General features: G+C 28.8%; 2 protein-coding genes across 4 annotated transcripts in view; one reads left to right on the top strand and one right to left on the bottom strand.

Annotated features, from left to right (window-relative positions):
• Positions 1 to 2,967: 2,967 nt before the first annotated feature.
• Positions 2,968 to 16,389, bottom strand: part of LOC127284175 (asparagine-rich protein-like) — a 77,443-nt gene continuing 64,021 nt past the window's right edge. For all 3 annotated transcript variants that reach the window (XR_007843440.1, XR_007843439.1, XM_051309492.1), the window contains exon 5: positions 2,968 to 3,383. Coding sequence is in view for 1 of the 3 variants with exons in the window: in XM_051309492.1 (XP_051165449.1) it covers positions 3,366 to 3,383 (18 nt within the window). In the remaining 2 variants the exon portion in view is untranslated. The remainder of the gene's footprint in view (positions 3,384 to 16,389) is intronic.
• Positions 11,849 to 16,389, top strand: part of LOC127284173 (epidermal growth factor receptor) — a 77,624-nt gene continuing 73,083 nt past the window's right edge. Inside the window, exon 1 of the mRNA XM_051309491.1 lies at positions 11,849 to 11,995. Coding sequence (XP_051165448.1) covers positions 11,914 to 11,995 — 82 coding nt within the window. The 5' untranslated portion in view covers positions 11,849 to 11,913. The remainder of the gene's footprint in view (positions 11,996 to 16,389) is intronic.

Raw genomic sequence — 16,389 nt, 5'->3', positions numbered from 1 at the left:
CCCGATTTTCTACTTTCTACCTCCTAGTTTCCACTATCCACTTCCCGATTTCCTACTTTCCACTAACTACCATCGTCTTCCCACTTTCTACCTCCTACTATCCATTTCCTACTTTCTACCTCCTTCTTTCCACTACCTTCTATCCACTTCCCGATTTTCTACTTTCTACCTCCTACTTTCCACTATCCACTTCCCGATTTTCTACTTTCTACCTCCTACTTTCCACTACCCACTATCCACTTCCCGATTTCCTACTTTCCACTAACTACCATCGTCTTCCCACTTTCTACCTCCTACTATCCATTTCCTACTTTCTACCTCCTTCTTTCCACTACCTTCTATCCACTTCCCGATTTTCTACTTTCTACCTCCTACTTTCCACTACCCACTATCCACTTTCCGATTTCCTACTTTCCACTAACTACCATCGTCTTCCCACTTTCTACCTCCTACTTTCCACTACCTTCTATCCACTTCCCGCTTTTCTACTTTCTTCCTCCTACTTTCCTCTACCCACTTCCCGATTTCCTACTTTCCACTAACTACCATCGTCTTTCCATTTTCTACCTCCTACTATCCATTTCCTACTTTCCACTATCCACTTCCCGATTTCCAACTTTCTACCTCCTACTTTCCTCTAACTACGATCCACTTTCTAGTAGAAAGGGAAAAAGTGGGGCGTGAAAAGTAGGAAAATGGAAAGTCGAAATTGAGAAATAAAGTGGTAAGAATGGGAAATTGGGAAATGGATAGTAGAAGGTAGAAAGTGGGAAGTGGATGGTAGTTAGTGGAAAGTAGGAGGTAGAATGTAGGAAATAAGGAAGTGGATAGTAGGTATTGGAAAGTGGAAAATTGGGAAGTAGAATGTGGTAAGTGGATAATAGGAGGTAAATAATGGGAAATCGGAAAGTGGACAGTGAGATGTGAAAAATGGTGGGTGGAAAGTGGATAATAGGAAATGAAAAATGGGTATATGGAAAGTGGGAAAACGGAAAGTGGATAATAAGCAGTAGAAAGTAGGAGGAAGTAAATCGGGAAGTGGATAGTATGAGGTAGTAAGTAGGTAGTGAAAAGTAGGAGGTAGAAAGTGGGAAATGGATAGTAAGAGGTAGATAATGGGAAGTGGATGGTAGTTAGTGGAAGGTAGAAAATAGGGAAGTGGGTAATAGGTAGTGGAAAGTAGGAGGAAGAAAGTAGGAAATTGGGAAGTAGATAGTAGGAGGTAAAAAGTAGGAAATCGGGAAGTGGATAGTAGGAGGTAGAAAGTGGGAAATCGGGATGTGGATAGTAGGTAGTGGAAAGAAAGAGGAAAAAAGTAGGAAATCGGGAAGTAGATAGTAAGAGGTACAAAGTAGGAAATCGGGATGTAAATAGTAGTTAGTGAAAAGTAGGAAATCAGAAAGTGGATAGTAGGTAGTGGAAAGTAGTAGGTAGAAAGTGGGAAATGGATAGTAAGAGGCAGAAAATGGGAAGTGGATGGTACTTAGTGGAAAGTAGAAAATGGGAAAGTAGGTAATAGGTAGTGCATATTAGGGGGAAGGAAATCGGGAAGTGGATAGTAGGTAGTGAAAAGTAGGAGGTAGAATTTGGGAAATTGGAAAGTAGATAGTAGGAAGTAGAAAGTGGGAAATCGAGAAGTGCAATAATAGGAGGAAAATAATGGGAAATCGGAAAGTGGATAGTAAAATGTGAAAAATGATGGGTGGAAAGTGGATAATGGGAAATGAAAAATGGGTTATATGAAAAGTGGGAAAATGGAAAACGGAAAGTGGAAAAGTTATGGAATTAATCTCCCAATCGTATAATTCTTCGCTTATTTACATCCGACATGACAGTAGAATGCGGCATTTGCCTTTCTACGTGACACAAATCCTTTTTTTGCTTATTGGTGTCTTTCCGATCACCACCCGGACAGATTTTGTTCGGGATGGTTTTAGCTTTCGAGTTGAGATTAAACACAACCGGTTTGACCAAATGTCTTCTATATATATATATATATATATGTATACAGGAATAAAAGGAGCGATAATGACGATGAGCCGCGTGTGCGTGAGGCGAGTTCCGAGATCAACTGCCTTCGTTAATTATTCTAATTAGCCATTGAGGAGAGAAGAAACAAAGCTAAAGGAGGCGCACTGCCCAAGCAGCTGGATTTTTTCTTGCGAAAATACGGTCTCGGTTGAAACCATCACCTCTACTGCCTCTATTAGTGTCTGGCTAATAGCTGTGTATAGATTTACTGCTACAAATCACTCACAATAATTTCCTTCTCTTTTTGTTTTTGTTTTTTTCTTTTCCATATATATTGAAAAAGTATTTTCAATATCAAAATTGGTATAAAAATGTTCAATTCATTATTCAATAACATAAAAAGAAATTTACTTTTTATTCTTAAAATGTTTTGTAAAATTTGAATTTCATAGTATATTAACATAAAAATAATATAGTTTCACAAAAGACCACCGTGAATTTTGAAATTTTTGAGAGTTAGAAAAATTATTGTGGGAGGAATAAATTTTCTTAATATGGAGTGATGTAATTTTTTTTTTTTTTATCGAATGTCATTTTTCAAAATATGATCCTAGTTTTATATGGCTTTTAACTTTAATCCCTTTTTTTATGATCATATTTTTTTTCATTCTCGACTTTATCTCTTTACTTTCATATAATGCCGAAGGGATTTGGACTTATATGGCGCGCAACTTCGAATACGCGATAATTTTTAACACGCGAAGAATGTTGAACAAACTAGCGTCAAGGGGACAATTATGAGTGTCTCGCAAAAGATATTCTTTTAACAATGAAAAAAAAAAAAAAAAATGCACTGATGCTGTTTTACGAGTCAGCGGCGGGATGAGCGATGAAAAAAGAATATGATAACTGCGATTAATGGTCCCACTTTAAAAATTCATTCTCAATATCTTCTGCTAAAATGTGTTGATAAAAATTATGATGAAACATATATGATTTGCCTCAGTAATTAAATATTCTTTTCTTTTGTTGTTACAACGAGTTTTTTTTAAATATGTTTTAGAAGCAATCTCAGAATCGATTTTCAAAATTGTTTTTCAAAATTTTGAAAGATTAAATTTTTTAGATTAGCGAGATGAGTGGAAAAAATTAATAGAAGGAAATCGAAAAATGATAATATGGAATTTTCTATTTTCTTACGGATTAGTTTTTCTCTATTGGACAATTTATGTATTTGATTTGTGTTAAAAAAAAAAATACAGCATTTCTTAACACTTCCTTCATTTTTCATTTCCTTTCATTTGCAACAATTTCCTGCGCCTGTTTTTCTATATATTTATATCGATAAATCCGCTCCTTAAGGGCATTTCATCTTCCTGGATTATTTTCCCTTTTCAAAATGGATAAACTGTCTGTAAATTTTAGATCAAAAATATCAAATTAATACCAAAAATATTAAATTGATGTAAAATTTTTAATCAATTTGATATACTTTTAAATTAGTGTTAACCTAAAAATTTAAATAATATTGGAGGATCGAACATTTGGTTACAAATAGGTGTTAACCTTTTCATTTTAAAATGAGTAAAACACTTGCCCTACAAGGTTGCTAACAACCAATTAAATTAGAAGAAGATATAACTTTTTTTTTCTCTCTCTCTAAATTTTATATTTTTCTTTTTTGTTTCAGGTAAGTTCACACGTCCATCTTGCGAGCAACTTTAAACTGACCTTAAGACGAAGACGATAATGCACCGACTATAGTTTTGGTATATGTGATAACCATCTGGAAGTTCGTTAGCAGGTTTTGAAATATATATATATATAAACGGTGCGCTCTCGCACGAACCAAAAAGACCGGTATATTTCGCTTGTGTTTGGCACTTATACATTTATACAGGATTTCATATCTCACAGAACGAGCCACATTTGGTTTCTTTTTCTCCTTCATTTTTTTTACCTCTCTCTCTCTCTTTCTTTTTTTTTCAAGAACGAGATTCAGAAGTTAGATTGTAAAAACACATGTTTCACGGATAAAAACATATTCTTTATAATTAAGGATATAATCTTCTTTTGATTTCAACCTGTCGCATTATCGAAAATTCTTGCAAATCGGTCCTGAATTCTATTTCTGTTCCTATTTTATAGTATATATAGTTTAAAATTTTTTTTTTTTTTCTTTTAATTTTGAATTTTTGATAAAAATTTGTTTTGTTTTAGCAAACTGGTAAAATTTATAATAGAGCATTGTGGTTTGAAAAAAAAAAAATAAGATTTCAATCACCTTGAATTCCCCATTTTATTTTCTCGGCTGCAAAGTTGACTTTCTTCACGAGCTCGTGCGGTCTGCTCGTTTTACAAGTTGTTTTACAAGTATAGAACCTGTGGCCCCATGCTGAGAAAGAAACCTCTCTTTCTACTTTTAATCTAAAGTCCGCAACTAAATTTCGGCCCACCTGAGCCGGGGCCCACCTTCTTTGTTCCCACTTTCTCGACTCTAAATTTTCTCAACCTGTTCGATATATGTATGTGACGTTATCATTTCCCCCCCCCTCTGTTGTCGCAATTTTTACAACAATATTTGTTTTTTACAATCTGGAAAAATTTTGAGAGAAATGAAAATATTCAATCAATTCTTGATGCAAAACTATTTTTTTTTTTTTTTTATCCAAATACAAAATACCACCCAAGTATTTCTCTCGTGATTTCAATTTTGTTTTACTATTTTATTATCAAATCAAATGTGGCTCGTTTTGTCGATTATATATACACATAGAATATCATAGAATCAGCATGAAGATGAAGACAAATTGCATGCCACACGAAAGGTTTTAACCGTACAATTTCAAAGTGAAATGTATGTTGTACAATATATAATGGACTATAACTTAGTGTATCGTCCAGTGAATTTTCCGTGCAATTAATTGCGCCGTAAGAGGATGCTGCTTTCCACGAATATGTTAAGTCGTGCGGCATCAGATATATTTATATATCAGTACATATACATATATATATACATAATACCGATGTTCCCAAGCGTTCTATAAATTTCATTCATAACTCATGTTCTAATCCGCATTTTATTTTCAGCTTAAGTTTATATTTTATAAAACCACAACGACAAGTTGCATTCTCATCATGTGAGGATATTGTAAAATTAAAAAAAAAAAAAAAAAGGGATTGGTTAAAAGAAAATTTCATAATCTAATTTCTATTTTGTGTTAAAATATTTTAATTATTAACTATAACGTTTGCAGGGGGGCAATTCTGTAAATTTTCCACTTACATTCCATTTTCCACATTTCATTTCCTACTTTTCTCATAACATTCCACTTTCAACTTCCTACTTTTTTTATTACACTTTCCATGTTCCATGTCCAACTATGCATTTCCCGATTTTCTATTTCCTACTATCCACTTCTCAGTTAACCCACTTTCAACCACCCATTTTTCACTTTCCACTCCCTATTTTCTACCTCCTACTTTCCACTTCATTTCCCAATTTCGACTATCCATTTTTTACTTATACCCCTCCACCTCCTACTTTTCAATTTCCACTTTCTACCTCCTACTTTCCACTTTTGACATCCCACTTTCCATATCTCACCTCCCACCAACCTTTTCCCACATTCTACTTCGCTTTTTAATCAATATTTACTTCTTTTTAAAAACATCGTTTAATAGTAGAAAATAGTGGGAAATTGGGAAGTGGATAGTGAGATGTGGAAAGTGGAAGGTAGACAGTAGGAAAATGGATAGTAAGATGTGAAAAGTGGAAAAATAGAAAGTAGAAATTGGGAAGTGTAGTGGAAAGTAAGGAATTAGGAAGTGGATAGTAGGAGGTAGAAAGTGGGAAATCGGGAAGTGGATAGTAGTTAGTGGAAAGTAGGAAATACAAAGTAGGAAATCGGGAAGTGGATATTAGGTGAAAGAAAGTGGAAAAGGGATAGTAGGAGGTAGATAATGGGAAGTGGATAGTAGTTAGTGCAAGGTAGGAAATAGGGAAGTGGATAATAGGTAGTGGAAAGAAGGAGGAAGAAAGTAGGAAATTGGAAAGTAGATAGTAGGAGGTAAAAAGTAGAAAATCGGGAAGTAGATAGTAGGAGGTACAAAGTAGGAGGTAGAAAGTGGGAAATTGGGAAGTGGATAATAGGTAGAGGAAAGTATGAAATCGGAAAATGGATAGTAGGTAGTGGAAAGTAGGAGGAAAAAGGTAGGATATCGGGAAGTAGATAGTAGGAGGTACAAAGTAGAAAATCGGGATGTGAATAGTAGATAGTGGAAAGTAGGAGGAAAAGAGTAGGATATCGGGAAGTAGATAGTAGGAGGTACAAAGTAGGAAATCGGGATGTGAATAGTAGGTAGTGGAAAGTAGGAGGTAGAAAGTGTGAAATCAGAAAGTAGATAGTAGGTAGTGGAAAGAAGTAGGTAGAAAGTGGGAAATGGATAATAAGAGGCAGAAAATGGGAAGTGGATGGTACTTAGTGGAAAGTAGAAAATGGGAAAATGGATAATATTTAGTGGAATATAGAAGGAAAAAAGTAGGAAATCAGGAAGTGAATAGTAGGTAGTGGAAAGTAGAAGGTAGAATGTGGGAAATAGGAAAATGGATAGTAGGAGGTAGAAAGTGGAAAAGTAGATAGTGTTATGTGAAAAGCAGGAAAATGGGAAAGTGAAAATTCCAAAATGAAAAGGGAAGTGGAAAAGTTACGCAATTGACTCTCAACTGTATTAATTTTTATTCCCTCCCTTTTTTTTAACGGTGGCAAAATCAATTTTTTTTTTCGTAATTGGCCCGCGCACAATTGCTGTGAAGACATATACAAAATTTATACTGTCGGCTGTCTCTAATCGGACGAAACAAATCTCCGAAAAAAATTGGACTCTGTATAAATTTATGGAGAATTCATTGAATCTTCTAATTTCATTTTTCAACGTGGATTCTCAGGACCTTTGGTAACCCATGACTCTGGACATCGTTCATTTTTTTTCCCTTCTCTCTCTCTCTCTCTGAATTGGAGCCTCCTTATTTTGTCGACAGACGTCCTTTCGCGATTCTCTCTTCCTCTCTCTCTCTCTCATTTTCTCATCTCTTGGACTCTTTTGTTTCCAAGTCCCCAGTCGAGATCCTATCGGGCATAAATAATTATCCCTGTACTCGGTTGCGCACATGCTCCTTCTCCTATGGAGAAGCGAACCTCGAAAAGAATCGCCGCTGCGGGATTTTCGTTTGGAATTTTATATAGCTCTCTCTTTCTCTCTCTCTTTTTTTTTCTCTCTTGCGGTTTGAAATGCCAGAAATTCTTCCTGATGTCTGTCGTTCAAACGAGGGGAGGAAAAATGCAGGCTCGTTACCTAAATAATTTAATTGAATTAAAAACTCAATTAATTCAAAAAGAGATAAAAGAATAAATTTTTTGATTATTCCGTTTTCTTTGATTTTTTGTTCTCTTCGCGAAACTCAATTTCGTGACGTATATATATATATATATATATATATATTTTTTTTTTGTATAACGACTCTCGCGCAATCCGTTGCTGATCTCTGCAAAAAAAAAATTTTTCCTTTAAAAACATTTCCCTTTGTGCTCCGACGAGAGCCTCTGGTCACGATTCGATTTTAATCCCATTGCTGGACGAGCACGCTTGCACTTTACAAGACTCGCGAATACAAATAAGAGGGCACCGCTCGCCGAACCTCTCGGATTTATGGAAATTAGCTTCGATGTCTGGTATCACCTTCACGGTTGGAACGTGAAGTAAAATAAAATCTACTCGAGATGTGAAAATAAGGATCGTGTTTTTAGAAGGGGTAAAAAAAAATACAACGATAATAAGAGAGATTCTATATAAGTAATAAAATGTTTCTATATAGGAGTGACAAGCTTACAATCTGTTCAACATTTTCGTTTCCGGATGTTTTATTTTAGAAAAAGTCACGGGAAATTTTAATTAGAAAAATTGGCAGAATTTTTTCAGAAACAGAATCATTTTACAGATTTTTTTTTATAAAATAAATTTTATTACACAATTTGTATCAATTTTTTAATTGAACGAATTTTTTTTTGTCCGAAATTACAAACTATACCGAACAAACAATCGATAGATAGATTTCGGCGCCAGTTTTAAAATTCACCAATCACGATTTTCTTTGATAATTTATCTAATTGGTCAATTTTCAAAAGTTGGGCCAAAATCTTTCTGTCCATTGTTTGTTTGGCCATTTGTAATTTCGGACAAATGAAAATTTGGCGTCTTAAAAATTCGTACAAATTCAAACTCGGCGTCTTAAAAATTCGTACAAATAAAAATTCGGACAAATTAAAATTCGGCGTCTTAAAAATTCGTACAAATAAAAATTCGGACAAATTAAAATTCGGCGTCTTAAAAATTCGTACAAATAAAAATTCGGCGTCTTAAAAATTCGTACAAATAGAAATTCGGACAAATTAAAATTCGGCGTCTTAAAAATTCGTACAAATAAAAATTCGGCGTCTTAAAAATTCGTACAAATTAAAATTCGGCGTCTTAAAAATTCGTACAAATAAAAATTCGGACAAATTAAAATTCGCCGTCTTAGGAAATTCAATCAATTAAAAATTTGTACAAATAAAAATTAGAACAAATTAAAATTCGGTGAATTGAAATTTCTGTCATTTAAAAATTCGATTTAATAAAAAAAAAAAAATTTACTGCCAAATGCTATAATTCGAAAAATAAAAATTCTTTAAAATGAAAATATGATTTTTAAGGTATAATCATGCGCCGAAAAAAAATTGAAATATTAATATAAAAAGAATCAAACTTGTTGTGTGGTTAATAAAATATAAATTATTATTAATGATAATAATTAAATTTTATATTTTATTTACTTATTATCATTAATTTCATGTATCTAAAGTTCTGAATGTTCAAATGAACAAATTTGTTAATTATTTTTTTTTAATTTGAAATTTTATTATAAAATATATTGTTTTCTGTATCAAAAAAAAATTTAATAATTTATTAAATGTTTAATGTACTTTTTTAAAAAAAAAAATTTTTCGACAAAAAAAAAGTTGATTTCGTTCATTTGAATATTCAGAAATTCGGACACATATTTAATTTCTAATTTTGTAATATTTAAAACGAAGCGATATTTTATCATGAAATTATTGTACTTTGAGATTTTCTTTTACAGATAATTGGAGAGATTCAATAATGTCGATTAATCTATTTTCAAGTAAAAAATAATCTTATCTCTACAAGAATTGAAATTAAATTTCACTAAAGAAATTAGTATAATATAAAATTCTCTTTTTTTCTTGAAAGCAAAAAAAAATTTCATTTTTAAATTTCCCGCCATTTTTTATACAAATTTTTAAATGGGATTCCCCTTGTTTTATAAAATTTACATTGTATATAGAAATTTTCCTCTTTTGTATAGAAAAAATTACATTACAATTCATTGCTTAATTATATTAGTGGAATAACTTAATATAATAATACAAGGTAAAAAAAATCTTTATCTGTAACAGCGATATGTTTCTCTAGAATAGCGAAAACTTTCGCTGCTTTAGTGAAACATATATAGCTATTCCAGTAAAACTTATCGCTGTTCCAGGCGAAATTTTTTTTCCCTGTAATAATTTAATGATAATTATAATTTAATAATAATAATAATAATAATTTAATTATCAAATTGAAATATTTTCGGTTTTTTTTTTTATTGAAATATTGATATTATTAAAATTTCTAAATTAGTAAATTTTCTTAAAATAAATTTCCAAATTTCGGTGATGATATATTATTTTTAAATCAAATGATCCGTGAAAATATTTTTTTTTTTTTTTTTTTTTGTTGGCGTACTCCACATAAATATTCTTGCGCTTATGGTCATGTTTATAGAGCCTGCGGCAATCAACCTACTCTTCCCAGAATTTAAAAGTAATCTTCTCACGCCAAACAGTGTGGATCTCGCTCGACGTGTGTATATAATACACCGAACACGAATTAAGAAAATTGCACATCTTGTCAGTCTATAATTTTTAACAGTTTTTAACTTCCTCAGGACACTTTTTAAATGCGCCATTTCGAATCATTATTTATTAATCTACGCAATCTTGCAAAATACTGTGATAAATAAAAAAACAATCATATATATATATATATTTTATAATATATATATATACAATATAATAATAAATTATATAATATATAATTTATTCTTTGTCAACCGGACCACCCCATCTCTCCATAATTAGTTTAATTTAAAAAAATTTTATCATATTGGAAAAATTAGCTTGGAATGTCTACTTTATAATCCCGTTGGGCGCTTTTTGAAATTCAAAATGGCGACTTAAATATGGCGCCTAAACGACATAAAAAAACAAAAAATCCACTAATATGATCTATATTATTGTTTAAAGCTTCACATATGACGATAAAAATAACCACAACATATAGTTTACTTACAAACTGATAACGTATCTCCATTCAAAATTCAAAAATTCAAAATGGCGAATTAAATATGGCGGATAAAATTAAAAATTGAGCTAGACTCGTGAAAATTACTACTTAGGGGTTTTCGAGGTCGCTGGTTACAAATTTGATGTCAGTTTTAAAAAAATTTTCAATGGTTGATGACAAATCTCTATTTAAAATTCAAAATGGCGGATCCAATATGGCGGACAAAAATTGAAAAATCGTTTAGATTCGACTGAAACTTGTTACTCGGGGGTTTTTGGGGTCGCTGATTACGAATCCGGTATTAGTTTTCAAAAATTCAAAATGGCGGATCCAATATGGTGGACAAAAATTGAAAAATCGTTTAGATTCGACTGAAACTTGTTACTCGGGGGTTTTTGGGGTCGCTGATTACGAATCCGGTATTAGTTTCCAAAAATTCAAAATGGCGGATCCAATATGGTGGACAGAAATTGAAAAATCGTTTAGATTCGCCTGAAACTTGTTAATCGGGGGTTTTTAGGGTCGCTGATTACGAATCCGGTATTAGTTTCCAAAAATTCAAAATGGCGGATTTAAAATAGTAGCCCAAAATTTAAATAATTGAGTTAAACACGTGAAATTGTTTACTCGGAGGTTTTCGGGGTCACTGATTACGAATCTGCGGTTACTTTTTAAAAATTCTAATCCAATATGATAACATTTTTTTAAATTAAACCATATATATATATAATAATAATAATGAAATAATTAATTAATTTCACAAAATTAGTTTATTTTTATTTTAATTAATTATTTCATTATTTATTATATTATAATTATTTCACAAGAAAGGAAAATTGTTTTTTTTCGAAAATTAACATTTACTTACAATTAAAAAATATATTGAGAAAGTAAAGCGTAATAAATATTTAGGGGATGGGGAGGGGGGTAAATTTCGAGAAAGTAAATTTTCCTATATAGAAATGTATCATTATATAATTTAAAAAATATACAAAGAGGACGCAAGTGGTAGTTAAGATTAGAAAATTATTATTTTTTTTTTCATACAGGAAATCAACACTACACACGTGAAAGAGATTTAATACACGCAGTGATTTATTCATCTATATATATATATGTAGTTCAAAAGATAATAATCAAAAAATCGTTTAATGCAGCAATTGGCACCGCAATTATATCTTTCCACATTATCATTTTATCGGTGTTAGTATGTGATCAAAGATAAACAAATTATATATAGCGTACACTGAACTCGATTCGTCAATCATGTGTGACCATTTTCTTAAACGTCAATAATTCAAAAAAAAAAAAAATCCGAAAATAAATAATAATAATTTACCATAGATTTCAAATTATATATATATATATATATATATATATATTTAATTTTATTATTATTTTATTTTCTTCTTTATTTTTCTTAGAGCAAAACTTGTAGAGGAGGATTATTTTCTTTTTTTTCGAGAAAAAAAAAATTATTATTTTCCAGTGAGAATGATCAAAAGTGATTTTGAAATTTCGAATCTCAACTGGAGGAATTTATGGAGAAGAATAATTTCATGGACGCAAAGAAAAGGTAAGGGCTACTTTTTATATATATGAATTTTTAATTTTTCTACTTCTCTGTTCGTGGAAAAAAATCTTTCGTAACAGCGATATATTTCTCTAGAATAGCGAAAATTTTCGCTATTTTAGTGAAACATATATCATTGTTCCAGTGAAACTTATCGCTGTTTCAAATGAAAATTTTTTTTTCCTTTAATATTATCGTGTGGAATGGTAAAAAATCCTAAGGAATTTGTTTATAGATTAAACGATTTTATGCAAAAAAAAAAAAATTAATTACACCCAGAGAAATGTTTTATTTGAACCAAATATAATATATTTGAGTTGAATAAACGTATATATTTGTCTCACAGACTACTAGCCTACTATATTTATTTGACGTAAATAAATTTTTATATTTAAATCAAATAAAAATTTATTTGAATCAAATAAATATTGTGAGACAAATATAACATTTCTCTGGATATAGAAAATATAAAAAATATTTTTAAAAAAATATATAAATAATTATAAAATTATAGTATGAATAAAATCAAAAAATTATTATTATTAATAGTAATAATAATAATAATAAGAATAATAATAATAATAATAATAATAAGAATAATAATAATAATAACAATAAGAATAATAATAATAATAATTAATAATAATAACGTTAAATAATACTTAATGAGGCAAATTAATTAATAATGTTAATAAACTAATGATAATTGATGAACTTGTTTGAAAAAAAAAAGAATATAAATTGCATTTCCTGATTTAACAATTGAAAAAAAAAGAGGTAACGAGAACTAATTCGTATTGCAAATCAATGAGCATTAAGCGTTTTGTCTCTGCGTAGGAAGAGAGGTGGTCTCTCGCGTAGTAGGAATGAATGCTAATTTTCTTGAGTCCTTGTGTTCATCTTGTTTTTTTTTTTTTTTTTTTTTTTTTTTTTTTTTTTTATTATCGACATACGTTTTGCAGTTTTGCGTGTACAATCGCACTTACAAGTTATTTGAAATACATCGCAATTTTTCTGCTCTTTAAAAATAATCATCACTTTTAAATTTATTATCATTATATTCATTAAAGAATATTTTTTTTTTTTAATATATTTTTATTTGGGTACCCTTTTATTTTAAAGAATTTTTTTATTTCTAAAGAAATTTTTATTCTATATTCAAAATATATTATTTATATAGGTCATTTATTAATTATAAAATAATAATAATTAATTTATTGTATTAATTGCCATTTATGAAATATAATTAATAAATAAATAAAAAATAAATTATTATTATTATTGTCTAACAATTTTATTAATTATAATAATAATTATTATTATTATAATTATTTTATACTTATTATAATAATAATAATAAGAATAATAATTATTATTATTATTATTATTATTATTATTATTATTATTATTGTCTAACTATTTTATCAATTATCGCAGTTTTTAAAATAAATTGCAAAAAAAAAAAAAAGATAATAATCTACGGAAAATATTATTTGCAAAAATTATATAATTAACCGTGAATAATTAGGACATTTCTTTCACCGCATAAATGACATTATTTTCCTCTAGTTGAAAAAAAAAAAAAAAAAAAAAAAAAAAAAAAAAAAACCATAGAAAACAAGTTCAGGAAAAAAAATACGTATATAACTAAGTGTAATAATGTAAATTACAGACAAATTATTTCTCACTTTACCTTTTTAAGAATCGAATGAATAAAAAGTGTCAATTTTTCTTTACATTTGAAACCACCATTCATTCTTGAACCAAAAAGTGCAAAAGAAAAAAAAATATATATATGCAAAAATTTATGAATGGTAAATTTTTTGTTCAAACTTTGTCAAGAAATTTAATTATTTACTAAAAACGTTTAAATATTTACGGGGCAATTATTAAATTATTGTATTTATCGGTTATTATCTCCAAGTTTTTCTTTTTTTTTTGTTAAACATAATAATACATTTTTTTTAATTTATAGTTTTGTAACATTTACAAATATAATATAGTCTTATTTTTTTGGGGGGGGGAAATTTTTCCTAAATGACAAAAATATAATATATAATTCATATTTTTTTTTATTAAAATAAATTTTTTTTATTTTTAATGAAATTCTATTATGAGAAATTTCACAATAAATAAATTTCATCGGTAAGAAAATAGAAATTTCCACTCTAATTACGAATATATGTGAAGAAAATTAATTGATCAGAGATATATAATAGTTGGACTCATTTTGAGATTATTTTCATTTTTTTTTTTTTACGATCTCGGCGGCGATAACCGATAGCGAATCAAATATCTTTTGTCCTAGAGCTGTTTTCTAACTATATTATTGTTCGTGCGGTCTGATCAAGGACAAAGCGATGCATCCAATGATGAAGTATATATATATATATATATATAGTCTCTGAAAGGCGAACGGGTCCATGACCAGTTATTACGAGCATCTCTCAGAGCCATTATCGACTTGAAGGTCGAAAGATTCGCGGAGATCTTCACAAACGCATCTATCGATATTAAAAAAAAAAAAAAAAAAAAACATAGATAGCATCCGATTCGATTTGTATCGATTTTCTTTTTCGCGCACGATTTCTAATCGATTTTATTCGCAATAAATTAAATTTATATTACACTGTTGACAAAAAAAATTATTTGATTCAAACAAAATTTATTTTTGATTTTGAATAATTTTTTACTTTACTATTTTATCAAATAAATATTTATCTGAATCAAATATAATTGTTTCTTTGAATTGGATAAATTGTATTTTAAAGGAGTAATTTAAAAATAATATTTAATTAAATCAAATAATAATTTTACATAAAAAAAATTTTTAGCTATACCAAATTTTTATATTAATTTTTTTTTAATCGAATTTTAATTTAACAAAATTTTCATTTACTAGAATTTTATGTGATTCAAACTTTTAAATGAACCGAATTTTAAATTGTCTGCATTTTTTAATTTTTAACGAATATTTGATAGAATATTTAAGACGCTTGAATTTTAATGTATCCGAATTTTTATTCATAAATATAAATTTTTAAGACGCCGAATTTTCATTTGTCCGAAATTACATAAATGTCCGAACAATTAATAATCCACCATAAAAGATTTCGGCGCCAGTTTCAAAAATTGACCAATCACGATTTTCTTGATAATTTCTAATTGGTCAATTTTCAAAAATTGCGCCAAAATCTTTGTGTCGATTTTTTGTTCGGACAAATTTTTAATTTCGAACAAATGAAAATTCGGCGTCTTAAAAATTCGGACAAATTAAAATTCTGTCAATTAAAAAATGGTACAAATAAATATTCGGACAAATTAAAATTCGGTAATTGAAAATTTTGTTATTTAAAAAATTGTTAAAATTCGAAAAAAAATATTATTCTATCCATGGTGATTTTTTTTTTAGAGAATTAATTTTTTCATAAAATTAAATTATTTCCATTTTTGAAAAGAATTTTTTTTTTCGGAATTTTGAAACAAGATTATAATGAACAATGAAACATTGTATATTGAAATATATATATATTGTTTACGAAGAGTCGTCATATTTCATATATATACACATATATGATATATGTTTGAATAGAAAGTGACTCGCTCAGCATATATATATAATAACACGAACTAAGCATTTTTTGGGGAAATAATATTTTTCAATGTAAATAATTTTTTATCACTAATAAACAATGGCAAAATTAATTTCAAATTCTTTAACAAGAAATTATTTTTTCCTTTAAAAAAAAAAACAGTACTACAAGTTTTATTTTTTTATAGAAAAAAAAATTTTTTTTTTTATAAATTAATTTTTTTTACAAGGAAAAAAAAAATCTTTACCTGAAACAGCGATAAGTTTCATTCGTATAGCGAAAGTTTTGCGCTATTCTAGAGAAACAAATCGCTGTTCCAGATAAAGATTTTTTTCCGTGTATAAATTTAATTTTTTTTGTAATTTTTTTTTTCATGAAATATGAAAATTTTGCACTAAATTAATTTTTTTTAATTGAAATTAATTTTACCGATTAAAAAAAAAAAATAAATAAATAAACTCCCATTGTTTCTGTTTTTGGAGTCGTGCAGATGTTTTTCTTATTGTTTAGGCTGCATTTGCACGTATCGGCAAAAAAAAGTGCCATGGACCATGTTTTCATCGGGATCACGTATCCATTCTCGCGGGAAGAAATCCTATAGCTCATTTTATGCCGCGCAGCTAAATATGTTCTTTTTGCATCGTATATATATATATATATATATAATCTTCACATATATATATATATATATATATATATATATATATATATATACATATAGCGATTATAATTTACCAACTTTCAATGTGTAAATGTATAATGGAAATAAGAAACATTTGCAAAGAATTCTCATATATAATCATT

The sequence above is a fragment of the Leptopilina boulardi genome, unplaced genomic scaffold, assembly GCF_019393585.1.
Source record: "Leptopilina boulardi isolate dan_hultmark-lab unplaced genomic scaffold, ZJU_Lbou_2.1 LbouV2_32, whole genome shotgun sequence".
In the NCBI taxonomy this organism is placed as follows: Eukaryota; Metazoa; Arthropoda; class Insecta; order Hymenoptera; family Figitidae; genus Leptopilina; species Leptopilina boulardi.
Note: the sequence above shows the minus strand (reverse complement) of the source record. Positions and strands in the feature narration are given on the sequence as shown.